The 27,855-nt window shown below is 55.6% G+C and overlaps 1 protein-coding gene across 3 annotated transcripts in view; it reads right to left on the bottom strand.

Moving 5' to 3' along the window:
• Window positions 1–107: 107 nt before the first annotated feature.
• CYTH3 (cytohesin 3) overlaps window positions 108–27,855 on the bottom strand; it is a 90,487-nt gene continuing 62,739 nt past the window's right edge. For 2 of the 3 annotated variants that reach the window (XM_059155279.1, XM_059155278.1), the window contains 12 exons: window positions 25,834–25,916; window positions 24,175–24,239; window positions 23,588–23,654; window positions 15,058–15,176; window positions 9,536–9,616; window positions 9,040–9,152; window positions 8,814–8,962; window positions 8,582–8,693; window positions 3,632–3,708; window positions 3,440–3,511; window positions 3,206–3,360; window positions 108–2,968 (listed from right to left, as the gene is read on the bottom strand). In XM_059155279.1, coding sequence (XP_059011262.1) covers window positions 2,896–2,968; window positions 3,206–3,360; window positions 3,440–3,511; window positions 3,632–3,708; window positions 8,582–8,693; window positions 8,814–8,962; window positions 9,040–9,152; window positions 9,536–9,616; window positions 15,058–15,176; window positions 23,588–23,654; window positions 24,175–24,239; window positions 25,834–25,916 — 1,166 coding nt within the window. In that variant the 3' untranslated portion in view covers window positions 108–2,895. The remainder of the gene's footprint in view (window positions 2,969–3,205; window positions 3,361–3,439; window positions 3,512–3,631; window positions 3,709–8,581; window positions 8,694–8,813; window positions 8,963–9,039; window positions 9,153–9,535; window positions 9,617–15,057; window positions 15,177–23,587; window positions 23,655–24,174; window positions 24,240–25,833; window positions 25,917–27,855) is intronic. The other variant, XM_059155280.1, reaches the window with a different exon arrangement.

The following is a 27,855-nucleotide window of genomic DNA, read 5'->3' as shown; positions in this document are numbered from 1 at the left end:
CCACAGGCTCCCCTTCAGCCCGGAGGTTGAGCCTGGGCCCGGGGAGGGACAGGGAGCAAGTTCCTGGACTCGACAAACTATTTTAAAGAACCAAGTCCTAGACAATCTTCTTTGAACAATGCATTTTTTTATTTTGTGAACACAGTTATTTGCAATTTGATGGCCATACACCTTCCAATTTTGCTATTCATTTTAACAACAAAATATCAATAGATAATAGGGGATTTCTTCATGCAGCTCGTGGGAGTATATACAATGAATAACAAACACTCCAGAAATCTCTTTGTACATTATTTACATATTAACTATATTTGCTGTAAATAGAAATGTCTAAGAAAAAATAAGAAAATGTGAAATCACAACATGTGGTTTCGGGTCTACAACAGACCTAACTTCTCAGCAAAGCACATCTATGTAGATAATATGCATTTTAACTTTTAAAAATATGCATTGCTTTATATGAAGCATTAAATGCTGCTTCATCTATAAATAGCTCCTATCTTGATTCAGTTTGGTACCACATTAAACTGTCGAAAGTTGCTCCGTGATCCTGAAGACACTGTTGCCTGCCTGGGTCCAGGGTCGTCCAATTAAACCTCAAGTGTTAAGTGAGGCTGGCAGAGCCCGGGCCACCCGCCCAACACAGCCCTCCCGTTGCCTCCTGCCCTTGGCCTCCGGAGGAAAGCTTGTCTTTGGCCAGAGTTGGGACTAAATTCAAGCACTGAGCGCAGATGGGGCGGCGGGGGGTCGGGGGAGGAGGAACACGGCTGTGTGGAGGTCCAGGCGGGGGGGCCGGGCCTCACAGCCCCCGGCTGGGGGTGGGCCTCCTGGACAGGCCCGCCTGAGGTGGAGCGGGGGGTGCCGGCGCGTGTGCCCGTCGTGTTAATACTGTCACGAAAAAACCTGGAATTAGAGGATCTCACGGAACACGGACAGCAGGTTACAGAGTCTAAGCACCGCGGCCTCTGCCTCGCTCCAGGGAAACAGCTAGCATGGGAGGTGCCTTCGCCCACAGAAACCACTCCTGCGGGGCCTGCCCTAAGCTCGCTTCTCCCGACCCCACTGAGGCCAAACCCCAAACACCAAAAGCCCCATCTCCCCAGGGGCAGACAAAGGAGAGAGGGAAGGTCCCCCCGTGTGCAACACGGACGTGGCGGGCGCCGCAGGGGTGCTTGGGCGCAGTGCTGGGCTGCGGGCTCCAGGCGCCCTCTGCTCGTGGAAGACTCGAGGCCAGAGTTGCATATATACCAGCCGGGCATTTTGCGAATGCCGACTTGCCTTTCTCAAAAACTAAAAGTTTCGATTTTGAGGTATCAGTACGGTAACAAAGCCTAAAAGCTTGGGAATGAAACAAAAACTCCGTTGGATGCAAGGTGGAGAGCCCTGGGCTCAGACCCCTTTGCATCTAGCATGACTTAAAGCTACGTCAAGGTCAGCGGTGCTGAGGCCAGGGGCCCGCAGCGGTCAGTTCCAGCACCAAGGCAACTCACAGGAACAGTCACTTGTACTTAACATCTTCACGCAGGTGCCGAAGCTCTGAAGCCTGCTTTCTGGGACTTTCCTCTTGCAGGGGGCAGTCTGTGACCTCCCAAGGCCGCAGAGGCAGGGCGTGCCCACGCAGTGTGGGCGAGGGGGTCCGTCCCGGCGGCCTCTGTTCCCGGGGCCCATCCTGAAGAACCAGCAGCAACGACCCAGCACAGAGCACCCCAGCCTCGGCCCGCCGCAGCCCTGTGCTGCCCTGAGAGCCATCCTCCCTCCGGCAGTCGTCCTGAGCACCTACTATTAGATCAACAGCAACCTGACAGCCGCCTGGTGGGGGATCTCTCAAGGTCCGCCACCTGCACGTTATCCGGGGCTTTACACTATTTACAGGAAACCCTAAGTGCCCGGCGCCTCCATCCCACAGCGCGCGCGCTCCCTGCTCACGGCGAGAGAGTAAGTCTCTGAAAACACGGAATGAGATTTGTTCTAGTTACTGGTCTATGCATTACATCAAGAGATCGGGTCCAACTACCATCAGGTCAGTAAAAGAAACACTGGTTTCCCAACAAGTTTGAAAGAGCGAGGACTGGTCGGAAGGCTGGTTCCGCTGAACCACATGGAACTGCTGCTTGGGGTCCGCACAGGCCAACAGCAGCCGTTTCATGGGGCTCCACACCCAGACGGTGCCGGGACCACAGGTACAAGAGAAACACCCAGAAACTGTCGCTTGTATTTTAACGATCTGCCTTTTTAGAAAGTTATCTGAGCAGAAGAGGAGCCCTAGGGGACCTGGCCGCCTGGAGCCCGGCCCTGCCCAGGGAAGCGGGGGACTCAGCCGCACACCCGCACCCCCTGCCACCAGCGCCGCCCACCGCCCCCATTTGGTGCTGCGTGTGTCTTGTAGACAGAATTTTTCTTCAGTGCACAGTAGAGACTTGTGTCCGGGAGTTATTTATAGCTGCCATTCTAAAAATACTACTGTTAGAAAGTATCTTTCATTATAATTTCAGAATATAAAAAGACATATAAAAGCTAAATTCCTATATATCTGAGAAAAAACTCTGAATAAAAAAGTGGTAGCTTTTCCTTCCTCGTTCTGATAGAAAACAGCGGCTTCTAGGACGGTGAACGCAGCCCCGGGTGAGCACGTGCGGCACGACGGGCCCGAGGTCCCCTTGGCCACGGCAGCAGGCGCGGCCGGGCCGGAGCCGGGAAGAGGGCATCGGGACACCAGCGGCGGGGCCTCGGCGACCACCCCCCAAAGGCGCCAAGCGGCCAGGGCGGGGCAGGCACTGCCTCCTCCGGGGAGGCTGCGGGAGAGCGAGGCGGGGCCCAGGGTGTCGGGGAGGCTCCCAGTCACTTTCTGCTGTGGGGTTTTGGTTTCTACTTTCACCTGTTGAGGCCGGGAGAGATCTATTTCTTATTGGCAATCCTCCTCTTCCTCGTGGCCAGCATGTCATAGAAAGGATCCCTGCTGATGCTCGCTCTGCGGAGAGAGGAGAAGGCTGAGGTCCGGCGGCACCTGCAATGCCCCCAAGCAGAGAGCTTAGGGCTGGCCCGTCTCCGCAGCCAGGGGCGGGTCCCGCACGCAGAAGTGCGCCTGCGCTCTGGTGCAGTCCGGGCACGCAACCCCCACGCGCAGGCGCGCACGCGCTCATGCATGTGCCCTCCCCCAGGGGCCCGCACTCCCGCGGGGGGGCTCCGAGCCGGGGCCGGGGCGCACCTGATGGACTTCATCCACTCCTCCTTCTCCTCGGGGCTCGGGGCAGAGATGCGGTACACCACGTGGTTCCCCTCCACCACCCGGCCGTCCGCCTCCGTTTTGCAGGCCTTGATGACCTGGCCCTTGTGGCTGGGGTTATAAAGCTCGAAACAGTTCTGGCGGAGACAGACAGACGGCCGTCACCGGGCGTGCAGACCGCCGGAGGGCAGGAGCGGCGAGAAGGGCCCAGCTTACCGGTTTGCGCGGGTCCTCCACCTCCCTGATGCTCAGGTTCTCCAAGGGGATGATCCCCCTGGGCTCCTTGTCCTGCGAGAGAGGAGCGCACGGCCAGCCTGGCTGGGGCCCGCAGTCCCGGGCCCAGGCACCCCCCCAACCCCCAGGGACCCTGCGCCCCCCCCCCCCCCCCCGCAGCCCTGCTGCCCTTACTGTCGTGTACTCAAAGTAGTAGAGGCAGTTGTCGGTGAGGATGAACCAGCGGCGCTTCCAGGTCTTCACCCGCCCTCCTGGAAGCAGAAAAGCTCATGAGTCCGCGCCCGCACGCGCTGGGAACCCGCGGCCCGGAAGGGGGGGCCCGGGACTGACAGAAATGACTATTTTCAGAAATGCCACTGGGAGCCCAGCTCGGTCTTAAGCTCCCTTCCTCGTGGAAACGTGGGACATTCTGCCCACACTGAGCCAAGTCCTGGCCGAGCCCTGGGGCCTGGCCCCGAGCGGGCGCAGGGTGCTGCCGGGGCCCCCCATGCACCCCCACCCGGGCCGGCACCGGCGCCCCCGCCACGGCCACCTACTGAATTCCACCTTTCTAGAAATGTTAGTCGTGATGAATGGGCTTAATCCCCCCCCCCCCATGGAAATGACCACAGGATGAAGTCAGTGCCGATCCCCGGCTGTCCGCCACCTAGTCCTATCACCGCAGGGCTCCGGCTGGCCCTGCAATGGTCACCATCAATCACTCCTGAGGTCCAGGAATGACTCGATTGAATTAATCTCTTAATAAGATCAGAGACACACAGGTAAACACACACAGGCACACACACTGCTCCTCTGCGCCGCCTCTCACTACAGAAAAGGAAACCTTTTACCCTCAGCGATTCACAAATGGGCTTCAACTTCCGGCCTTTGCTTCTGACATGAAGTTTAAACAAAACAGAATCAAGCAATCTGTGGCTACAAGCAGCAGCTGGCCCTGCTCTGTCACTCCCCGACGTGACATTCCGGGCGGACAGAGCTCACCCGCCTGGCTCTAGGACACGGAGGGACCAGGGTGTGGGAGGAAAGGTCGTGAGGGTCACGTGGGGGCAGGGGTCACGGAGAGAGAGAAAGGCACACTCGCAGGCGTCCCGTGTCCCCCCGGGACTGAGGCAAGAGGGCTACCCGGCAGGGAGTCTGCAGAAATCCAGGCAAGGAAGACCTCCCACTTCAGGGGGAGAGTCACGACCACTGGGATTTGGGGCCACTGGCCAGGTCCTCAGGAGACCCCGCTGGGACCCCTCACCCCCGCCTCACTGATCAGACATCGGACCTCCTTTGGGTGGCCTTGGGCCGGCCCAAACGCGACTGGAAAGGCTGGTGTGTGGGCACGCCGGGCGCTAAGAAGGGGGCCTCAGCTGTGCGGAGAAGGAAGGTCCAGCTACGTCTCCCTCCTCCCTGACAGACACCGCCGGCTCCACACACCTCACTTCTGGTCCCTGTCCAAGGGGTCTGGCCCTGTGCCTCCCTGATTCCTGCCGCCCTCTCCGCGGCCCGCAGGGGTCTTTGGGCCTAGAGCTGCATCCCCCCTTCCCCCATCTCTCCCGACCCCCATGCAGCCTCCCCCCGGGGAACTGTCCGCTCCCTCTGGACCGGGCCTCACTGGTTCCTTCGAAGACCCGGCCCAGGGCGGAGCACCAGGAGCCCTGCTCATGCCCCGACCTCCGCTGCGGTGTCCTGGGGAAGCCCACGTTCACGGGGAGGGGACCCAGGAGACCCTTGTCCCCAAGTCCTCCAGTGATGGGACAGCACAGATTCTCTCCAGGTACACCCCCACGGCCAGGTCACTCTACCGCTCTCCCACCAGGGCTGTCTCAGGCCGCACCAGTGCTGGGCTTGGCCGCCAGCCGCCCCCACCCATGCCAGCCTCCCTGTCCCCGACTCTCCTCCAAACAGCAGCCACAGGCAAGCCTCGAAGAGGTAAGTTCATCCCGGCTCTCCACGCCCGAAGCTCGCAAAGGCTCACACCGTCAGCCGAGGACCCCAACCCCTCAGTGGCCTCCGGGGCCTCCCCAGGGCTCCCCTCACAGCCCCAGCCCTTCCTTCTTGCCACCACCCTGCCTGAGTGTTGACCCCCCTGCCAGCAGCTTCCCTCTCCTCCGCCCCGCAGGCAGGTTCTCAGAGAATCGCCCCGGGAGCCCACACGCGCTCCGGCTGCAGCCAGCACGGGGTTGCGAGGCGGCGGTCCAGGCTCTGCTCACCCGCAGCCCCATCGCCGACCCTACCCCGCCCCACACCAGAAGCGGGTTAGCCAGGAAGGCTTCTCAGCGTTTAGCCCCTGGGGGCTCCTGAGTTCAGTGGCGCATCCTGAGGAGCCTAATCCCCGGGCTGGTGGTCATGGCCAAAGGCCTCCCAGCCCAGCCCGAGGTAGCCTTCCAGATTGGGGGCCAGGCCCAGCAGGGGAGAAGGGGGGAGCAGGGGTCCCACCTTTGGTGTCGGAGCCACCACAGGTCTCGCTGCAGGGGAACAGATGGGCTCTGCCTACACACGCTCCTGGCTGAGCTTCATGAGCCAGGGACAGACAGACGGACAGATATGGACAGACACACACACACACACACACACACAGCACTCACACCTGTGGAAAGCAGCCTGGCTTCTCCACTCTGAACTTGCTGCTAGTTCCACGGCTCACTTCAGGGGGAGAGTCACAACCACTGGGATTTGGGGCCACCGGCCAGGTCCTCAGGAGACCCTGCTGGGACCCCTCACCCCCGCCTCACTGATCAGACATCAGACCTCCTTCGGGTGGAGGTCGCACACCCGCACACCCTGTGACACCTCCTCTTCCTGCAGGACAGCTAGACTCTGACCCACGTGCCTGCCTGTTCTTAGCACAACTGACCCACTCTCAAAGCTCGGCGGCTGTAAGGCACTTCTCCTTGATGATCCCGAAGCAACACAACACTCCTGTGCTCTTGCAGGAGAGGTGGAAGCACCACCTGGCCCGAGACTAAGTTTACGATGAAACACAAGGAAGCAAGGTCACATGGTGACCTCCGTTGTTTAACTGCGTGCGCAAAACACACGTCGTCTCCTATGCTTGTGTTGTAGGCCCCTGGTCAAGCACCTCCGTGTGCAGGCCTGTGTCTGCCCTGTGCTAGAGAAGGGCCCGGAGCTAACCCAGGCCAAGCTAACACATCTCTGGCATCGGCTTCCAGTAGATTTACTGCCGCCTTGGCCATTGGAGCCCGACGCCAACAAGCTGTCCCTAGGGCCCAGGCCAGCGTCAAGACTCCTGGGAGCTGCCTGTGGGCAGGACTGTGTCCAGGCCCAGCAGCTGTGGAGAGCGGACCTGCCTGCTGGATGGCCTGCTGGAAACCCATCTCTGGATGGCTACAGCTGTGTGCAGAGAAGGTACGGAGGCGGCCTGGGCCATCACCGGGCTGGCTGGTGGGCCCGAGGTCTGAGTGGCACCATTACCACCAGCTTTGTGACAGCTACCGGGAACGCCAGCGTGGCAACTTGCCCTCTCACACCTGTACATGGGGCGGCGGAGCACAGAAGGAGCGGACCCCGGGCCGCCCACTGTGCTGAGGGGCCATGACTGACTGCTGGGGGCCCTCCGGCACCCACTACGTACCCCACCAGCTCTGTAGCTCCTCGGGGTGCTCTGCGCACTGCGTACATGTGGGGACACAAGCTCCACTCAGCATTTGTCTGCCTCATCTCATTCCCGCGTTAGAAGCAGGTGTGTCTCCCGCCAGCGCCAAGGCCACACTAGCTGCCAGGCAGGCCTACACGGTCATTGTCATGTGAGGGGCCCTCCTTGGCAATGCAAGGACAGGAGGGGCCCAGGTGCTGCTGCTGGAGTGTCAGACACGTCCACCCTCTGCCCTGACCCCGGGGCCACAGGTCTGAGGGGACCTGAGAGATGCGTCTCCAAGTCCACGGCTATGGCTCTGGGTTTCTAGACAAAGATCTAGAACATTCCCAAACCTCAGCTAAGCCAGAAAACAAAACAGAGGAAGACCCCAAATCAGAACGGCCGAGTCCTGGCACATGGCTTCACACCTGCCTCTTACCCTCCCCCTGATTAAGAACACAGAGCCGCAGGGACTCACTCAGGCCCGGCGTCTTACAGTGTGTTCTACAGAGACCACACCTGGTTGGAACACATGGTCCCATCTCACAGGCTCTCATGTCCCAGGAATGCAGAAATCCCCCCACCCCAAATCAAAACAAGACAAAAAAATAAAATAAAATAAAAGAAGAAAGAAAACAAAAAACCACCCTATCACTTCTTGTAATTGCCCCCAAAATACCAACGCTACTCCACTAGTCAGTGGTTAGGAAGCCCGCTGAACATTCCCGCGCTCCGTCCGGGGGAGCAGACATGCGCTGTTGGGTTAGTATGAGAGGCAACCGGTGATGTACGGGGATGGAGCAGGCGACCAGCAGTCCCGAGGCTGCTCGGGCCCCGAGGACACAGAGGGCAGGCTCGTTCCCACACGGCATTCCCATGCGCTCTGGGCGCAGAGAGGCTGGCGTCCCGGCCCCGCGGGAGCGGGTGTCCCGTTCGCTGCGCCCTACGTGAAGCTAACCCAGCAAGTCCAAAGCCACATGGGTCGGATGAATGGCAGCCACAAATCAGAGCTTCACACAGACCAACAGGGGAGAGAAACCCAGAGAGGAACGAGCAGCTGGGGGAGAGGCAGGAAGCCACTGGGTACGTACCTCCTAACGCAGAACAAGCAGGGACAGCTCGTCACAGAACAGAAAGGTGGGAGCCACAGGCAGAAGGAAAACAAGAAGGCACATTTAAACCACGCATCAAAAATCAGCCACACCGAACCAAGAGAAAGGCACGCAGGTTCTCGCAGTAAATGCACCTGCCTCTGGTACAGAAAACTGCCTTGGGTCTATCAGGACGCTAACTGAGCAGTTTTCTGGGACGCTCGTGCAGCCCGGGCGTCATTCTCTGCCGTGGACACGGACGGGACGGCCTCGCTCGCACAGGGCAGGGCTCAAAGCAGCAGCCATCGAGTCGGGGGCGTGCGGCCGGCTACCGCGGGCAGACGCGGCCCAACGGCCTTCGCTTCTAGCGGTTCTGCCTCTGGTCGGGGGCCTTGGCTGCCGAGGGCTGGGGGCTCCGAGCGCGGGGCCCGCCCGCCGGCCGCCACTCACCCAGCTTCAGGAGCCAGCCCTCGCGGTCGGGGTTGAAGAACGTGTGCGTCAGGTCGTTGCCGTCGTCCTCGGGGATCTTGAACGGCTCGTTCTTGATGCTCTCGTACAGGTTCTGCGAGCAGCACAGGCGACGGCGCGCTCAGGGACCCGGCGGGGGGCCACGGAGCCCGTCCGCTCCACGTCCCCGAGGGCCCCCGCAGGTGCCTGGCGGGCCCGAGGCCGGGAGGCTCACCCGCAGCAGCTCTTCCGGGAGGTCCCCCCCCTCGTTGATGCCGCGGTTCATGGTGACGAAGCGCTCGGCCGTGGGCTTGTCCCGCACGTTGTGGTTGTGGAGGCTGGTGTTGAGCATGATGATGGCGAAGGACAGCACGTAGCAGGTGTCTGCGGGAGGCCAGGGGTGCGGGCCGTCAGCCGCCCGCCCGCCCGCGAGAGGCGCTCAGCGCCCCGCCCTCACCCACCTGTGGACTGGAAGACGCCGGGGTTGCACAGGCAGTAGCGGGACGCGAACGCCTCCATCATGCGGTCGATCTTCTGCGCCTCCCCCGGGAGCCGGAAGCTCCACAAGAACTGCCTGTGGAGAAACGAGCACCGGGGGACGAGGGCGGCCCTGGCGTCCGGGGCGGGGACGCCGGGCTTTCCCCCGACAAGGCAAGGACTCGGGGACAGACTCTGCCCATGGGCCGTGCCCGTGTCTCCTGGCCCACGCCGGGGCATCGGCGAGGCTGGCGTCTGCGGCCAGAGGCGGGGAGAGGGGCTCAGCCTCGGAAGCGGGAGAACAGCCCAGACCCAAGGGCCACGTGCTGGGTGGGAAACAACACGTGCCCCACGGTCCACGAACGCCTCTCCGGGCCTGTCTGCAGCTCTGGGGGACCGCAGCCCGGGGGCCCCAGGTCGGGGAAGGGCCTGTCTCCTGCTCCCACACTTCCCGCGGCCAGCCCGGGCTCCGACACTTACCTTAAGGCTTGCACGAGGTTCAGATCAGCAAACTCATGGAGTTCGACAAATGCTTGAAGAACTTTAATATTAAAGTCATCCCTGGGAAAGAAAGCAAGTGCGGTCCAAGGCCGCTGCGCAGAACGCCCGTCATTTCAAAAGAAAGACCTTTACTACGTAGACCAAGGGTCTGGTTTCCCGTCTTGCACAACTAGAAATTAAGATCCACTGTGCTGCGCGCTCGTTTTCAGGCTTAGGACAAAGGAGACTCGGTAGGATGTTAGGAATTTACTTCACAGTTGGTGCGGATCAGGGTACAGGGGTCATCGGAAGCTTTCAGATGCCGCCACGGCTGGGCACGAGCCACACAGTCCCACAGGGTCCTGAGCGCCAGGCGCACGCTCTCCCTCTGCTCTCCCAACCAGTGCCGCCAACAGCGCTCCCCGTTCGCAGCCGGGACTTGGGAGCCCGGTGCCGGGGCAGAAACCCAGCAGTGCGCAAGAGTTTTCAAACCAAACTACACACAAGAAGACCATCAAAGGCCTCAACTTCTACATCACGTGAAAGAGGACAATATGCTTCACTGGGGTTTCACTCCATGCTCTTTCCCCGGGTCCTGGCCACAAGGGACAGTAAGGACAGCCCGAGACAGCGAAATGCTGCTGTCACCACAGGTGCAGGCCAGGATGCAGGAGTTTCCCTTCCCCGAGGCGATGGCGGTCCCTGGGTCTTCCCCGGACCACGGAGCAGACCGGACCTTGCTGAAGACAAGGGTGCTGCTGCCCCACAGGCACACGCCTGCCACTGTCAACCGTGAGGAAAGGCCATGGCCCAGGGGCACCTGCAAAAGGACGCCCACCAGCTGCCCGTGGGGCTGAAAGATGACTACGGCCTCAGGAAGGGGCCCGGGCACAGCACATGCTGCAACGTTCCCCTCCTTTCTCCGGGGCAAGCGGCTGTCTGAGGCCTTAGGGTTGCTGGGGGGACCGGCCCTGGAGGTGGCGAGCACCCACCCATCGTAGGCAGGCAGCAGCGAAGACCGGGGAGCAGACCCCCCCCCGGGCTGAGCCCCCACGCAGGGCAGCGCCCACCAAGTCAGAGCCATGGGGGTCCGCGTCAAAGGCGAGTGCCCACCGTCCCAGCTCCAGCGCTGCCGAGTGCGGGGTGCAGAGCTGGGGGACCGCATGTCCCTTGAGTAGGAGCTGGCCCCCTCTTGGGCTCAGGTGCACAGGCTACAGCTGGTGGTGAAGACCCCAGGGCAGGACCAGAGAGGCCAAGTGATCCGAGGGGTGGCTGCACCCCCACTCCCGCTGTAGCCGGTCCTCCCTCGAGGGTGGCCCCCGAGGCTCAGTCCTCAGTCCACAGGTCCTTTATCGCCACACTCCCGCGATGAGAACGGTACCTGCGAACCTCCTGCTCTGGGGTTCCTGCCTGCCGGGCCTCTCTCTGAACCTACACACCGGGATGCACCCCCCCCAACTCCCCACGGCTTTGAGCTGTGAATCAGACCACGTCCTTCCTGGACTGGAAACCTCCCCCAACCCCCAAGCAAGGGGCAGAGGGGGCCGTCATCACCCTGAGAACCTCTGCCACCCTTCCTCTCCCTCTGCTCTAGCCACAAGGCCCCGGACGCTGACCCTCTGCCTGTCCTGCTGTCCCCCAACACCTGCCTGCAGTATACCCCCGTCCCCTTCACGGCCTGGCACAAACGTCACCTTCTCAACAGGACAAGCCTGACCAGCCGGCCTAACTGCCAACCGCAGCCCACCCGATGCCCTTCCATGCTTCTGCTCCTCCTCGGCCCCACCACCTTCTAGCAGACAGGAGAAGTGGTTCCCACTGTATTGTCCCAGCAGAAGATCGCTCACGAGTGGATGAGTCCGTCTTTTTTTTTTTTTTTTTTTAAATAACACAACCCATGTGCCTAAAATAGAGCCTGGCACAAACTCAGAACTTGGCATTTTCTGGAACTCAAAACCTGCAGGCACACACTACCTGCCAACAGCAGGAGCCGCCAGCCAGCCAGCGTATCCCACAACCGTCCTTGTCCATCTCAGGCACCTGCCACAGTGATGACGACCTCAGACGCTGGCTGTCGTGGCACAGACGAGTGGGTGCTGCAGCCCTGGGCTGCTGCTCAGGGTTTCTTGTGGATTTTCTTTCTTTCTTTCTTTCTTTCTTTCTTTTTTTTTTAGCTTTGTTCAAACATAATCCACATTCCGTACAACTGTCCTATTTCAAGCGTACCATTCAACGGCTTTTAATATATTTACAGATCTGTGCAACTGTCACCACGATCGATTTCTGAGCATTTTCACTGCCCCCAAAAGAAAGCCCATCACCCCATCTGCCAGGCCCAGGCGACCACGAGTCTGCTGTCTCCCTCCCTAAGTTCGCCTGCCCGAGAGCTCTGCATGAAGAGGATCGCACAGCCCGCACTCTGCTGCCCTCCCTGCTGCCCAGCAGCAGCCCACCGCCCGGATGAACCGCATCTTGTCCACCAACCAGCTGAGGGACACCCGAGCTCATGGACATCGGAACCAGTTCCCGCTTCTGCCAACCGAGAGCCACGCGGCCACAAGCCCTCGTGTGTGTTTGTGCAAATGGACGTTTCTGCTTCTCTTGGGTGAACACTGGGGAAGAGAACGAGCAGGTCGCATGGTGATGGAGTATTCTGAAGACCTGCCAACTGCTTCCCATGGCCCTGGCACTTCCTAGCCGACCAGCAGCATGTGAGGGCTTGGGTTTTCCCACATCCTGGGTGGTACGTGTCTTATTATTACAGACATCCTCGCGGGTGGGAAGTGGTAGCTCCCTGATGGGGGCTGAGGATGCCGAACATCCAGCCGTGGGCTGACTGGCCTTATCACGTAGTCACGTATCTTCTTTGGAGACACGTCCATTCAGATGCTTTGCTCATTTTATAATTAAGCTGCCGTATTATTGAGTTGTAGGAGTTCTTCATGTATTCTAGATAGAAGTCCTTATCAGGGGGTGCCTGGGTGGCTCAGTTGGTTAAGCAACTGCCTTTGGCCCAGGTCATGATCCTGAAGTCTTGGGATTGAGTCCCGCCTCAGGGTCCCTGCTCAGTGGGGAGTCTGCTTTCCCCTCTGACCTCACCCCTCTCATGCTCTCTCTCAAATAAATAAATAAATAAAATCTTTTTTAAAAAAGAAGTCCTTATCAGATTTATACCTGGCTGATAAAAATTTCTCCTATTCTGTGGATTGCCTCTCCACCTTCTCGATGATGTCCTTTTCAACACAAAAATTTTCAGTTTTGATGATGTCCCGTTTACCCCCATTTTTCTTTTGCTATTTATGTTTTTGGTGTCACATCTAAGAAACTCATGCCTAATCCAAGGTCACAAAGACCTACCCCTATGTTTTCTTCTAAGTGTTTTATAGTTTTCCTTCTCATATGTAGTTCTTTGATTCAGTTTAATTTTTGCGTAACCTGAGTGGTCCAATGGTCCTCTTTGGCATGTGGATATCCGGGTGTCCCAGACCATTCGCTGAAAGACTATTCTTTCCACCACGGAACTGTCCTGACACCCTTGTCAAAAATCACGTGACAAAAATATTTAAGGGTTTATTTCTAAATTCTCGATTCTATTCCACGACCTAGAAGTCTATCCTAATACCAGTACCACACCATCTTCATTACTGTAGCTTTAGTCTGTCTTATAATCAGAAGATGTAAGTTCTGCAACTTTGTTCTTCTTTTCCCAAGGGTGTGGCAATTTTGGGTCCCATGATATTCTACATTACTTTTAGACGTGAAAGTCAACTTCTATAAAGAAGTTAGCTGGGATTTTAATAGGGAATGAGTAAAATCTCTAGCTCAAATTTCCAATCCACGAACATGGGATATCTTTCCCTTTAGGAAAGATAGGTCTTTTCATTTTTTTTTTTTTCAAAGTTTTCTAGTTAAGACTAAATATTTTGTACCTCTTTTGTTAAATTTATTCCCAAGTATTTTATTTCTTTTAATGCTATTATAAAATGGAGTTGTTTTTCTTAATATCTTTTCCAGGCTTGCTCATTGCTACCATTTAGAACTCTAACTGGATTTTACATATTGATCTTGTATCCTGCAGCCTTACCAAACCTGTTTCTTATTTCTAATGCTTTTAATGATTCCTCAGGATTTTCTACAGACACAGTACTGTCTTCTGTAAACAAACTTTTATTTCTTCCTTTCCAAACCAGATGCTTTTAATTTCATTTTCTTGCTTAACTAGAACTGCCAGTACCACATTGAAGAGAAGTGGCAAAAGCAGTCAACCGTATCTTGTTCTCACTCTTAGGAGAAAGCATGAAGTCAGCCTGTGGATTTCACAGGTGCCTGCGTCATACTGAGGAAGTTCCCTTCTTTTCCTGGTTTGTTGAACGTCTTTGTTTTAAAGCAGTGAATGTTGCCAAAAGCCTCTCCAGCATCTATTGCAATGGTCATGTGGGTTTGCTCTTTAGTCTACTGATCCTGTATATTACCTTGACTTGCATATATTGAACCAACCTTGCATTCCGGGTAACAAAGGCATGCATGCAGTAAACGTACTGGTGTATAACCACTTGTCTGTACCACCAGATTTACTGAGAGTTAGTGGGCGGTTTTTGCTTCAGTAGTCATAAGAGATACTGCTCTGTAGGGCTTTTGTTTTGTTTTGTTTGTGCTATTTCTGGTTTTGGTCCCCAGTACTACTGGCCACACAGAATGAGATAGGAAGTGTTCTGCTTTCCACCTTTGATCAACTATTTTTAATAAAAAGCTAGAAAAAGAAACCACTCCAGGTAAGCAACTCTTGGGCTCCTGTTTAAAAGCACTTTTGTTTGGTCTTTGACTCAGGGATGCACTGTCTTAGATGCCCACCCCAACCTCTGCTACACACAGCCAATGGACCCTTAATTAAAGAAGGCCGGGGCTATAAACCCAACCAGCTGCTCTCCGTTTAAAAAATTAATAGCTTCCCACCTTCACTCCTACCCCAAGCAACAGGGGAAAGAAAACCACTGAGAGATCTGGTCTATTTCTGAGCACATCATTAAAGAAGACTAAGATGCTTTCTGAGGGGGCGTCTGGGGGGCTCAGTTAGTTGAGCATCCTACTCGATTTCAGCTCAGGTCATGATCACTGAGTCATGGGATCGAGCCCTGCATCAGGCTCTGTGCTTGGTGGAGTCTGCTTGGGAGTCTCACTCCCTCTGCCGCCCCCCCCCCCCCGCACATGCCCACACACACGCGCATGCGCTCTCTCAAATAATCTTTAAAAAAAAAAAAGATGCTTTCTGAGGTAGGGAGAAGGGGCAGCCCAGCTTCAGTCCTGCCATGGTTCCCTGACTAAGAGCTTCCAGAGATCACAGCCCCCGCCTGGCCCCAGAGTGCCCGCAGCTCTCTCCCCACAAGGGCAGGGAGAGGCTGTGACGGCACTGGGCCAGCGCGGTAGGGGGGAGCAGCACGTGCGCCCCTATGCCCACAGGTAACTGACAGACCCTGACGTGGAGGGTGGGCACTGGTTGTGCTGCTGGTTCTCCTTCAACTTACCTTTCTCCCAGATAGTCTCCAATGACGGTCTTATTTAGGCCTTCTCCTTTATACAGGAACTGGGCTACGTCTTCTGGGGAGTTCTGCAGCAGGTCATTTTCTATTAGAAACTGAATTCCCTGAGGAGGGACATAAGAAAGGAAGCTCTGGTTAGGAGGGTCACCCAGACTCATCCTTCAAAGACACAAGTACATCTAGAGTAAAGATCTCCCTGGCTGGGACACGGCAAAAATACCAGGACAATCTCATTCCCACACCCCGGATTACATTTTGTCCATCAGAGAAAAGCACATTCATTCCTTCCTGGCAACTAAATGTGCTAAAAGACAAATAAAGGGGTTACGGAACAAAGCATCAAAAGGGGGCGCTTTGGTGGCTCAGTTGTTAAGCGTCTGCCTTCAGTTCAGGGAATGATCCCAGGGTCCTGGGATCGAGCCCCATATTGGGCTCCCTACTTGGCGGGAAGCCTGCTTCTCCCTCTGCCCCTCCCCCAGCTAGCGTTCCCTCTCTCGCTGCATCTGTCAAATAAATAAAATCTTTAAAAAAAAAATCACAAAGAAGATATTAGAGATTATAAAGGCAGAGGTACTCATGATACTGGATTTCCCAAGTTCAGGAGAATGATGTGCTTTGTGTGTGAGAGGAGCATGTTGTATATGGTTGGCCAACCACGCCCTTCCCAAACTCCCCTTTTTCCTTGCCATTCCTTGCTAAATAATCATGTTCCTGGTCGGAAAGATGTCCAGACAGAGGACGCGGGGAAGCTATTGCTTCCTTGATCAAAAGGGACTTGTGAGCAGCTCCCTCTCCCTCTTTCCTGCCTGGAATGCAGATGTGATGGCCGGAACCCTCACAGCCAATGGATGAGGGAAAGGCCCAGATGAATACAGGGCTGGGGGGGGCGCAGGGGAGGAGGGTCCTGTCACATGGGAGCCACTGGACACCCTGTGGCCACATCTGCTGTGTGAGAAGATAGTCCGTTGTACAGCAGCACTGACGAGATCTGTGGGCTGTGGCTGAGCACGGAAACGGGTCTGTGTCACGGAGCTGAAGCCGCGCAAATCCACACCCACAAAGGCCCTCAAGGGCTCAGGTGACAGCTTCGAAATGAAAGGCTGCAGAGGCACCTCCCTGGCCCAAATCAGCTGTGCCCCTCTCCTGAGAAGCCCTAAGACGGGCGACCGTGGACCTCTGACCCAGCCTGTGAGCTGGTTTCCGAACACAGGCTGCAAAGCTAGAAGGGGATTCCGCCCTCCATCTGCCTCTGTTTCTGCGAATTCCGGAGAAGACTGTCCAGCCACCACCCTCTGTGCCCAGGACCTGGGCTCCCTCACACCACAGGGTCCCTCCGAGAGTCCTTGTTATTTTTTTTCAAACACGTCAATGTCCACGGCAGCCTTATTTAGAATTTCCCCAAACGGGAAAACAACCCAACAACATCTGACCAACAAAAGAGAGAAATCTATTCCAGCAGATTCCACACGAGGGAACACGACGCAGCCACGAGAGAGGATAAATGCACCAGAACATCGACGCGTCCGACGATGACGTGAAGGACCGCACGGAATGCGCCTCAATTCCACATGCGCCTCAATTCCACACTGCTCTACGCGGACAGCGTGGAACCTGTTCGCCAGGCGGAGACACCAGAAAGACACTCCTGACGCCGACACCGCATCTTGCTCTGGGTTACGCAAGGATTTTAATGTGTAAAAATTCATCAGGCTGTGCATTCAAAGTTTGCGCACCATATGCTGTTCTTCAAGAAGTTTACCCAAAAAATCAGTATGTCTGATGATCCTAAATTAACTCTCTATTTCTGGTGGGAGCGCATATGAGTCCGGGCCTCCCGGGGATCGTCTTGTTCGTGAGAGGACGTGCACACGCCGTAAGGAAGTGCTCCGACCCCAAGGACACGCCTGTCCAGCAAGGCCCCAGAAACAAGGCGCTGTGGGCACCCAGCTGCCAGGGTGAGCGAGGCAGGGCTCTGTGCGGGAGGGGAGCTCTGGGCAGGGGGCAGACGGTTACAGTCTCACCTAACATCCCTGGCCAAGAGGTCAGAGGCCAAAGCAGCCCCGATCTGCCTTTCTCGACTCTGAGTCCCAAGGACTCACAGACCAGCTGCAGGTGGAATCGGCAGACCCTGCTGTCCGCCCCTCCCCACCAAACTGCAAGGGACAGGAGAGAGAACATCCAAAGCAGCCCAAGGTCCTGCAGCCAAGGGCTGAGTGGAAGCAGGTGCTCCCCGGAGGATGGGTGCCTGGCTGACAATTGGGGTGATCTCCCCGGCCTGGTCCTCGGCTCATACTGGCCGGCCGGGGGCGGGGGGACGCCGAGCAGTGGAGAACCCCAGCAGCAGGCTGTCCCGTGGTGAGGTCCCCGTGCCTCCTCCCGCCTGCTGAGGGGACTCTGCTGTACACCATCGGAGGTGGGGTGGGGTGGGGGCTTTGACAGAGGCTTGCATCCATCCTGCCCTGTGCTCTTTCCAGCCTCCCAGCGGTCCCCAGAGTCCGGAGGCCCGGCAATTTCCACAGTCACAAGGTCCCAGGCACTCCAACAGCCTAGGCCCAGCCCGGAACTGAACGAGCCTGGGGATGAGGCTCCTCTGAGCTCTGGATGCTCACGGCCTACTCTAAAATTCAAACACTCGGGAGCTCCCTGGGGAGGCTATGCAAGAGCCTGAGAAACCAGGATTTGAGAAGACCAAGTAGGCCCAGCCCAAGGTCAACTCTTCCATGCTTCAAGGTTACAGAAAGCAGCCAGAGGAGCCCCAAGTCGAGCTCCAGCTCCCTTTCCGACAGGTACCAGAAAACACGGCGGGGGGAGCCCAGGCCAGGGACCGGAAGAGAACACGGAGCCAGAAGCCAGAGCCAAAGAGAGCAGTTACGAAGGAGAACGGGACTGTGTGGGAAGGAGAGGCAGAAGCAGAGGAGCACGCGGGAGCCGCTGATGTGCGTCCCCGTCCACGGGACGCGCAGGCTGCGAGCAGAACGGTGGGTCCACAGGCCGGGGAACCCAGGGATGGCCAGCGGCTGTGGCCTGCTGGGAGGGAGGCCCGGAGCACACTCTGCCAGAGCTTCTGGCCTCTGCTGTTTCAGGCCAATGAGTGTGGTCATCTACTACAGCAGCCCAGGGACCCGACCGAGTGCGCTAGCTGAATGCTAATAAAACAAAGGAAATGTTCCAGGATCATTAGACAATGTTCATGTTTTTAAAATATCGCTTGGAGGGGGCGCCTGAGTGGCTCAGTCGGTTAAGCATCTGCCTTAGCTCAGGTCATGATCTCGGGCTCCTGGATCTGATCCTGCATCGGGCTCCCTGCTCGGCCGAGTCTGCTTCTCCCGCTCCCTCTGCCGCTCCCCCTGCATGTGCTCTCTCTCTCAAATAGACAAAGTCTTTAAAAATATATCATTTATAAAAGCAAACACAGAATCTACTGGAGGGGGCACCATTCAACCCATTACTCCTCATATATCTTTTCCTACTTCCTTGTTTTCAAGCTCCGTGTCTGTTCCGTGAGTGTGTCTCAGTCAGAACACAAATGCATTTCACCGCTGCTTCCTCAACCTAACGTGAAGGTGCTTTTAAAAAATAATAATAATAATAAATAAATAAATAACAAAAAATAAAATAAAAAAATAAAAGGTAACTGAGCCCAGTCAAGTTGACGGCGACTACTGGTTTGTCGCCACTCCTTTTCCGAGCCTTCACATATACTAGGTATTTCTTATGTCTTTTTAGCCTTCTGTTGAATTAAGTTTTCTTTATGCAATTTTTCCTAGTAATTTAAAATCCTATCTTATCCCTATTTTTAGTGGTTGGTCTTGAAATTTTAATACTTAAGGGCGCCGGGGCGGCTCGGTCAGTTAAGCATCTGCCTTTGGCTCAGGTCATGATCCCGGAGTCCTGGGACGGAGCCCTACTGGGCTCCATGTTCAGCTGGCAGCCTGCTTCTCTCTCTGCTTATTGATCCCCCTGCTTGTGCTCACTTTCTCTCTGGCAAATAAATAAGTCTTTAAAAAAATAAATAAAATTTTAATGTTTAAAGTTACACTCATCCAAGAACATCTACAAAACCTTACCCAACCTTTACCTGCTGCTCTCCTCCCTTGCTACTTACAAACAGCTGACCCTTGAACAACGCAGGGGGTATGGGGGTAGGGGTCCTCATATCCGCCCCTCATCGAAAGTCTGCATTTAACTTTTGACTCCCCGAAACCTAACTAATAGCCCACTACTGACCGGAAGCCTGACACATTACGTGAGCAGTCAATTAACACATTTCATATTTCATATACTCTATTTTTATAATAGTATCACAATATTACAGTAACATTCTTACAACAGTCAGATGGAGAAAAGAAAATGTTAGTAAGAAAATTTAAGGAAGAGAAAATACATTTCCAGTAGTGTACTGTATGTACTGAAAAAAAAAAAATCCCACGGTTAAGTGGACTCTTCCAGCTCAAAGCCAGCGCTGCTCCAGGGTCAACTGTACTGAGGTAATCTGGGACTTTAATTTTTTTTAAAGATCTTATTTATTTATTTGAGAGAGAGAATGACAACACGAGAAGGGGCAGGGCCAGAGGGAGACGTTCCGCAGGAAGCCTGATGCAGGACTTGATCTTGGCACTTCAGGATCATGATGGGAGCCGAAGGCAGATGCTTAACTGACTGAGCCACCCAGGTGCCTCTGGGACTTTAATTTTTAAAACATTCTTTCAACAATCAAGCTCTCCTTTAGACTTGACTGACGTTCCAGTGGTTTAATCCCGCATCCTGGATTCCTGTCCTGTTTACAGACGCCCTGCTCCAAACACGATTTCTAGAGCTCAGGGAACCTGTCAGCAGCTCCCTCTGTGAGTCCTTGCACATCTGTAATGTCTTCACCTGCTTCCTCACACGGGTGACAGCTGGCTTTTATTATTTTATTTGGTTTTTTCCACATCTACACCAGCCTCTTCAGAACTCTAGGTTTTAAATCACGTTTCCTTAGACCTTGGAAAAAGTTTCCCTTTGTCTTTGATCCAGTGTTCCTGTTGTGATCCTGGTTTCTTCTTAGGTAATCTGGTCTTTCTTCCCTGGAAAGTCAGTGAATTTCTCTTTATCCATAAGTTTTCTGGTAATTTCTTGGATATTTCTATGGATCAGTGTCTGAAAATTTGATCCCAGTTGGCATTTGGTGAGCCCTTTGATTTTGAGGATTTTGTCTTCACCTAGCTCTGAAATACTCCAGGATTTCACCCTCCAATCTGTCTTCTATTTTCTCTTCCTGGGACTTTTGTTCGATGAACTCAGTGGCCAGACCTGCCTCCCACCATTTCACGGCTCTCCGCAGAGCAACGGAGAACAGGAGAGCCTCGATCTGCCCTGCCCGTGTGCCCATGCCAGACCGGCGCAGTGGGTTTTCACAGGGAGCTGGCTCTTCGCTTCCGCGCGTCTTTTCCACAACTCCCCTTCCCTGCACCAAGGATAAGCCTCCACCCCATCATCTCTGATGAGCTTTATAATATACAAAACACCCTACTTTCAATGATTCCTCCTGTGTTAGCTCTGTGGCATTTCATGTCTCTTTCACAGGGTCAAGCAGCTCATCCATTTGGTGATTCCTGGGTGGGTGATTACCTTTGTATTTCCGATTCTCTGGTAGCCCAACTGAACCTCGTCTGCTTCTGGAGCAGGTGATGCGGCCAGCTGGGGTGCTCAGAAGCTGGTTTCTGGGAGCGGGTGTTTCTCTTCCTCCTCCTCCTCCTCGGTGAGGCCAGCAGAGAAGAGACATCTGCGTCTCCCACCTGGGGGCACACACAGCTGCTCGGCACAAGCTCAGCCAAGGGTAAACAGTCTGGATGTCCCTTCTGCGGTCCCACGCCCCACACGTGCTGCCCGAGGGAGCGGAGCCCCTGACGTGGCTGTCCCTTCCAGAGTAAATCTTTCCTGAGTGTCCTATGGGCCACCATTCATCTTTTATCTTCCAGGGTTCCCTCAATTTCTAGTCGACTGGGTGAACTCCTGCTTGTTACAGATTCGTATGTTATATTTTTGAAGGCATTTCTAGGAAACTGGAAATGAAAGAGAGAGGCTGTAGGATGTTTCCAGCTTCCCTGAATCAACCTTTCCTCTTCCTCATTTATAACCCCAAATGCTGCCTGTGTATCTCATGTACCTGCAGAAACAGAAGCTCCCATCCAGAATGTCACCACTCTGTGACTTCAAATATTTCCTGCTGGCCTGAAAGTCTCTGATGCGAGCCCGTTTCGCACCGCACGTGAGAACGCCCCGTGCTGTTTTGGACTGAATGTGTCTCCCAAAGACCTCTATCTTGAAGCTCTAACCCCCAGGGTGACGGTGTTAGAAGTTGGGCCCTGGGAGGCAGTTAGGGTCAGATGGGGCCATCTGGGCGGGGCCGCGATCTCATGGAACCAGGGCCCTTTTAAAAAGAGACACCAGGGGGCGCTCTCCTGCCTCTTCTCTGCGAGTTGGGGACTCTGTGAGGAGAGCGCGCTCCCCAGAACCCAGTCATGCTGGCAGCCTGAGCTCGGACTTCCAGCCTCCAGAACAATCGAAAAGGCAATGTCTAGTGCTTAAGCCACCAGTCTATGGTATTTTGTTACAGCGGCCAAAGTGTCATCATCATCTAGAAGACAAGGGAATTCTCATTATTTTCCCCCAGCAAAGGGCCATGTGCAAGCTAAATTTGTAAGTAATCACCAACAAATTGTGGGGTAGAACCAATAATCAATATCTTAAAAACGTCTCAGGTGGAGGGGTATACAGGCAAAACGAAGCCCGCGGAGCAGCCGGCCACAGCCAGGCAAGGCAGGTAACTCGGCTGCTGCGTGGAGAGATCCCGCAGGGCTGGACTCCTGGGGGTGCTGCCTAACCAGCCCCAGGGTCCCACAGGAGCCCAGTGAAGTGCGGTGGTCACAGGCCCGAGTCTGCGGCGGATTCCCCGCTCAGGACACTGGGCACATCTGAGAAGCTCTGTGCCTCATTTCCGCCACCTGCGCCCCAGGCATGAACACGGAGCCCACCCAGTGAGGTCCGGTGTGCCGACTCCAGGCCTTCGTCAGCGGTTGCTGACACGTGGCAAGTTCTCAGGAAGCGTGACCCGGCCCTCCCGACCGCACTGCTTGGTGGACACCTGGTGAGCGCAGAACTAGAGGACAGGCTGGCGCCGGGCAGAGGGGGGGCATCCCCGAAACACCAGTGTGTCTGCACGCTGCGTGGGGAGGCCGTGGACGTTCCCAAGGTGCTATCCCGCACTGCACCATATAACTGAAGGTCCGGCTTTCAAAACGTTATCCCCCCCACTCCCACCCCCCACCCCGCGAAGCGCCTCTTGAGACGCTGCCAGTGCCTATCCTATCTGCTGATTAAGCCAACTCTGTCGACTCAGCTCCTCCAGAAAGGAAAAACAACAACAACAAAACGCTTCTCACTCCAAATCTCGTCATTACCAAATTCACAGAATCCTTCTGGAGCGTGCTGCATTCCAATCTGGGGCCGCGGATGCCCCTACACAGAGAGTCAGGAAGCGACAGGAAGCGCGCAGAGCCCGCAGAGCCCGGAGGACACCAGCTGAACAAAGCCCAGCCTCCGGCGCCATGAGGCCTAGGAGCAGCCACGCTGGCGAGCCATTTCTTTACATACCATTTGCAACCGCGCTCACGCCTGGAAAGGCAAGTGTGCAGACCTCACACCTTGCACAGTGCAGTCCTTGCAATCGACATTTGCTGAACGAACAAACCTTAATTAGCACAGAGGCTCAATGCCAAAAATAAATAAGTAAAATGCCAAGGAAGGTGTGTGATGTGACTGCCACCTCAAGAGCATGGCGGAATGGAGTCAGCTGTGCAGGGACATGGTGCTCCTCTCCGGGACCACGAGCCCAGGTGGCTGGCCCAGCTCCACTCTTCTGTCTCAGAACCAAATGGTCCCGCGGCCAAGCCCAGCATTCCAGAAAGCATTTACAGGCTCTGCTGCGTCGTCTGCTTCAACCTCAAAGACACGCCCCTACGTGTTGCAGGTTTCATTATTTTCAGGCATTTTGCTAGCAAATCCAACTCAAGGGAAGACCTGGTGCCGGCTTCAATGGGAGAGCGCCCCGGCCCTTCACGCGCACATCTGCTCTCGAAAGTGAACAGAAGGAGCAAAGTCCCCAGACTTGGACCACTTAACCCCTGAGCAGACACGCAGGGTGCAGCCCTGTCCAACGGTCCCCGGGGCCGCACTGCAGCGGGAGGACACGCGGCTCAGCCTGGCCCCACCAAGGGCCTCCCCACGCCCGCTGCTGCCGGGGCCTGGCCTCACCTGGAGCCTCACACCCAAAGAATGGTCTTCGGGTCCAGGGACGAGGGCGACGGATGCCTGTGCTGCACCCCACTCGCCGACAGCCCCTACACAACACCAGTTTAACTCCCACTCTCAGTATCTACGAGGGGGCATGACCACCTCCGTCCAGAGTGAGAGCCGATCAAACTGGTAACGCACGCAACCTCTCGCAGGCCGGAACATTGGCAGGTCTACTTACCTTTTTGGGATCCATGTTGAATTTCTTCCTCCCCATAGCTATCTGCTTGTTCCTCTGGGTAGTTTTGCTACGCATTTCAAACAGTTAAGAAGTCGTTAGCGAATGAACATTTGCACTGAGCGCAGGAGGGCACGCAGCCTCCCCAGCCAGCCCCTCAATGCAGAAGACTACCCGGGCTGCCCTGCCCCCACTGCCCCCCATCCCCGCCCCTCTAGCCCCCACTGCAGAGGTGGCACGCGTGGCTGCCAGGTTCTTCCCTACGCTTGATTCCTGCTTCAGAAAAAGCTGACAATGACAAAGAGCGATTTAAGGAGAGCACCGTCCCCTGCTGTACAGAGAGGCGCTTCTTGCCAGGCTAACCCTGTGCTTCCAGGGAAGGGAGAAGAGACCCGCGGACCCCGGGGCAGCACCCGACTCCTCTGCAGAGAGCAGGAAGGGGTGAGGGGTGGAGAGCCGAGGCACCAGAAGCCCCCCAATGGCCGCCCCACTTCGCGATCCCGACCGTCCTGCCCCCGCTGAGGTCACCCGGCAGCGGAGGTGGGGAGAGAAGAGGTTAGTAGCTCAACGGTGTGGCGCCGACTGTTTACCTCTCCTCCACTGAAGTCAGATTGTCAATCTCAGTCATCACTTCAGCGATTTCATATTTCAGCCTCTGCCAAAAAAGCAGACCGACTTTTGGGGGGGGGGGGGCTCCCTACTGACCGCCTCCGAGACTCAGACAAAGTCCAGTCTCCCAGACAGGAGCTTTCCCTGACGCCTCAGGTGGGTGTCCCGGGGACAGAAACACCAGTACTTTCCATCCAGTCGGAGCGACCCCAACTCAGGAGAAAGCACAATTCTCATCCGTCCGCCTGTCACCAGAACAAGCTCGGACGGGTCACCGGGGCAGGTTCTAGACTGCGTGTAAAACACAACCGCAAAGGGAAGCAGGGAGCCCTCAGCTAGCTCACTGCGGCTGTTCAGTCCCTGCCCCCACCCCCACTTTCACAGCCATGGTCTCCCCCTCCTCTGGGGAAAGACCAGGGCCAAGAAGCTGAGACCAGTGTCAGGTCCCAAGCCACCAGTCTGTGCCCGAGACTGAGCACCATGGACAGAGCCCAGGAGGCCCTCAGCAGAATGCCCCGAACTCACTGGGGGCGCTTGGACCTACCAAGGACACCAGAAGGGACAGGCTCCCATGTCCCCCCGTGTGGCTCCACCACTCACTACCTCAGAGACCTTCGGCAACCCTCTTAACCCCTCTGGGCCTCAGTGTTCTCAACTCGAAGATGCGGTCACTAGGGCGACTTGGGCCTCCACAGGGGCTCTTCTTGCTAATGTTCAACTAGGACCATGAGCCTTAAAATACATCCTTACTCTTCGAGCAAAACGCCCATTCTGGGGAACAGTGATTTTTACATGAATGAAGGGTAACCTTACAAGAAAAAGTCCCACAAATTACCTTTCAAACACAAGGAAATGTGTACTTGGGACACTTATTTGGTTCGCCAAGGAAGCGGAGACCTCAGATGCGGGCTGAGGAGGGACGAGGCATGCTCCAGCAGCACGTGGCTGCGAGGCCGCACTCGCTCCGGCCTGATGACGCTGAGGGCCCTTCCCGAGGCGGAGCCACACACCCGACTCACGTGCCCACAGAAGCCCCACGTGCAAGCAGGCCTAGTCTCTTGAGTCCCTCCCGTCACGGTCGCAGACACTGCGACCCTCGGGGGTGGTGTGGTGCCGCTGCTTCTCTGGGGAGGCCCTGCCACCACGGGCTCTGAGGACACAGACACTGGCAAGCCTGGTGTTGGCCCACGTCCCATCATCCTGCTCCCACCAGCCCGTGGGGGCGCGGGGGCCCGGCCAGACCCCGAGACAAGTCTGTAAGTTCATTCAGAGCCTATCCGTGCGCCAGAAGTGCGACGGCGGGCTCTAGTGCCTGGGATTTTGGCACACGAATGGGGACTTATTCAACCTAAGATAACACACGTCTGGGGACTGCAGACGTTGTCTATACGTGCCCTTTGTGACCCTGGAGTCACGAGTCGCTTACCACAGACTCCAGCTCCGTGGCCTCTCGACGTGCACCCGAGGCCACCCTGCCCGGCGAGGCCCATCTGCTTTACCAACGTGGGGAACCCTCTTGGCTCCCTTCATGCGTTAGCGCACAGACATAGGAGATGCCTAGTCTTCTCCTTTTCATGAAGCTACCTGATTATTTTACCTAAAACCTAAAACTAGGGGGAGTTTTCGGTTTGTTTGTTTACCTCAATGTCATCAATAAGTTCCTTTTTTCTTCGACGAATGTCTAAGAGTTCCTCTCTCTCTTCTAAGGAGAGGTCTTCGGGCACTGGAAAAAAAAAAAAAGAAAATCAAAATCAAACAGTTAGACTAGTACCGGTCTGGAGCTCAGGTTGGCAACAGCGAGTGAGGATGGGCACGGGCGTACCCCAGGCCAGCAGGTCCGGAGCCATCGAGCCCCACAGGAGCCCCAGCACGTAGACCCCGTGTAACAGGCTCATAGCAGCCTTGTTTGTACCCAAGTATGAACCAACCACCCAAATATCCACAAATGATAAATAAATTGCGGGATACTTCTAAAACAGAATCCCATGCAGTAACAAAAAATGGATGAACTCCGTCTACCCGCACAGGCGAGCCTCCCCGAACAGGGACGGGTAACGCAGAGCTGACAGCACGGCTCACACAGACAGGCTGACACGTGCTGCGCGACATGCGTCCGTTATCCTTGGGCACAAACTGAAGCCAAATCCCCGTTTATCATCACACATGCTTCCGACCAGCTTCAAGTGGAACAAAGGCTTATAACCAAAGGCAACACCACAATTTTTTAGACTAGGGGAGAACATGTATCCAGCTTCGGAGTAGGAAAGGATTTCTTAAATAATATAGAAAAAATGTAAATCCCAAATGAAGATATCAATAAATTCACCATTAAAACTAAAACCCTTTCCTTTGGTCACCAAAATTCCACACCATGAAGTAGAGAGCTAAGCCAAACACCATCAAAGGGTTGGTATCCAGAATATAGAACTCTGACAAAAAAGGGGCAGAGAATTTAAAACCAAGAGTAGTAAATGGGCAAAAGCCTTGAACAGCCACAAAATTGAAAAGGGATCTACGGACATGTGAAAAGAGATCAGCTCTCTTAACCCTCGGGGAAATGCAAATTCAAATCTCAGGGAGAGACCTCTATTAAGAGCTCTCCTGTGGCGGCAGAGCTCCCTGGAACCACAGGAAGGAAATTTCTTAAAACTCAAAAACCCTAAAGACAAAGATAATGGGGAAAACGAAACAACATGTTTTGAGGCTAGTGACCAGCAGTGACTTGCTTAACCCAAGTGAGCAAGAAGAATCTGAAGCCAGAGGTGGAGTCGGAGGCCACCAAGGCATCACGTGACTCCTCAAGTGTCCAAGAGCTTGGGGACTGGAGCCAGCAGGTCAGGCTGGGGGCGGACTGAGAAGACGAGTGAGCTGTGGAGAGGACTGGACGGGGCCGTGTGAGAACTGCGGGACCCCTTCATCTCCTGCAGCTCCACAGGAGACTGCTCATCTCTGAGTCAGTCAGGAGGCCCAGGGCTCACCCCACACACGAGAGCGCAGGGATGACCCCCGTCCCCACCACCACCTGTCCCCTCCCCACGGGATCCCCGGATACTGGCAACCGCCCTCACCAACCTGCACCATCCTGGGCTGGAGGCAGGAGGCTGTTCTCTGCAGAATCAGACCAGCTTTAGATGCAAAGAGACTTGGTTTGGGGGGATGGTCCATCAGCACCCAGCACCCCTAGATCACCCCACATAGAAACCGGCCAACAAGGACTCCTGACGCACTCAGAGCTCTCAGTAACCTCCAGCTCCGCACTCTCCTGGGCTCAGCCTCCAACATGCAGGACAAATACCAGAACAGACACAAAGAGGTCACGGTGGTTACACCTTGGGGAGCAAGACACGTGGGAAGCCAGGGTGACACTCATCTCCCCTGATGGTGGCCCTGCGGAGCCACGGACTGATGCGTACATGACTGAGAAATGTAAAAACCTGAGAAAACACACGCCATGTCCCAATCACCCACGAGCGGGGGTGGGGAGAGATGGGGGTTGGGAGAGGGAGACAGGAGAAGTCTGCTCAGAGTGGAAACTGGCATCACCACTTTGGAAAACCATTTGGTGCTGTCTGTCCCTACCGAAGACGGCCCATGCGGTGGGCCAGTGCTCGTCTTACCCTTGGGGGTGTATATACTACATGCTCGGTGGCTGCAACAGGAGA

This window comes from Mustela lutreola, chromosome 17, assembly GCF_030435805.1.
Source record: "Mustela lutreola isolate mMusLut2 chromosome 17, mMusLut2.pri, whole genome shotgun sequence".
Taxonomy (NCBI): Eukaryota; Metazoa; Chordata; class Mammalia; order Carnivora; family Mustelidae; genus Mustela; species Mustela lutreola.
This window is presented reverse-complemented; position numbering and strand designations above follow the sequence as displayed.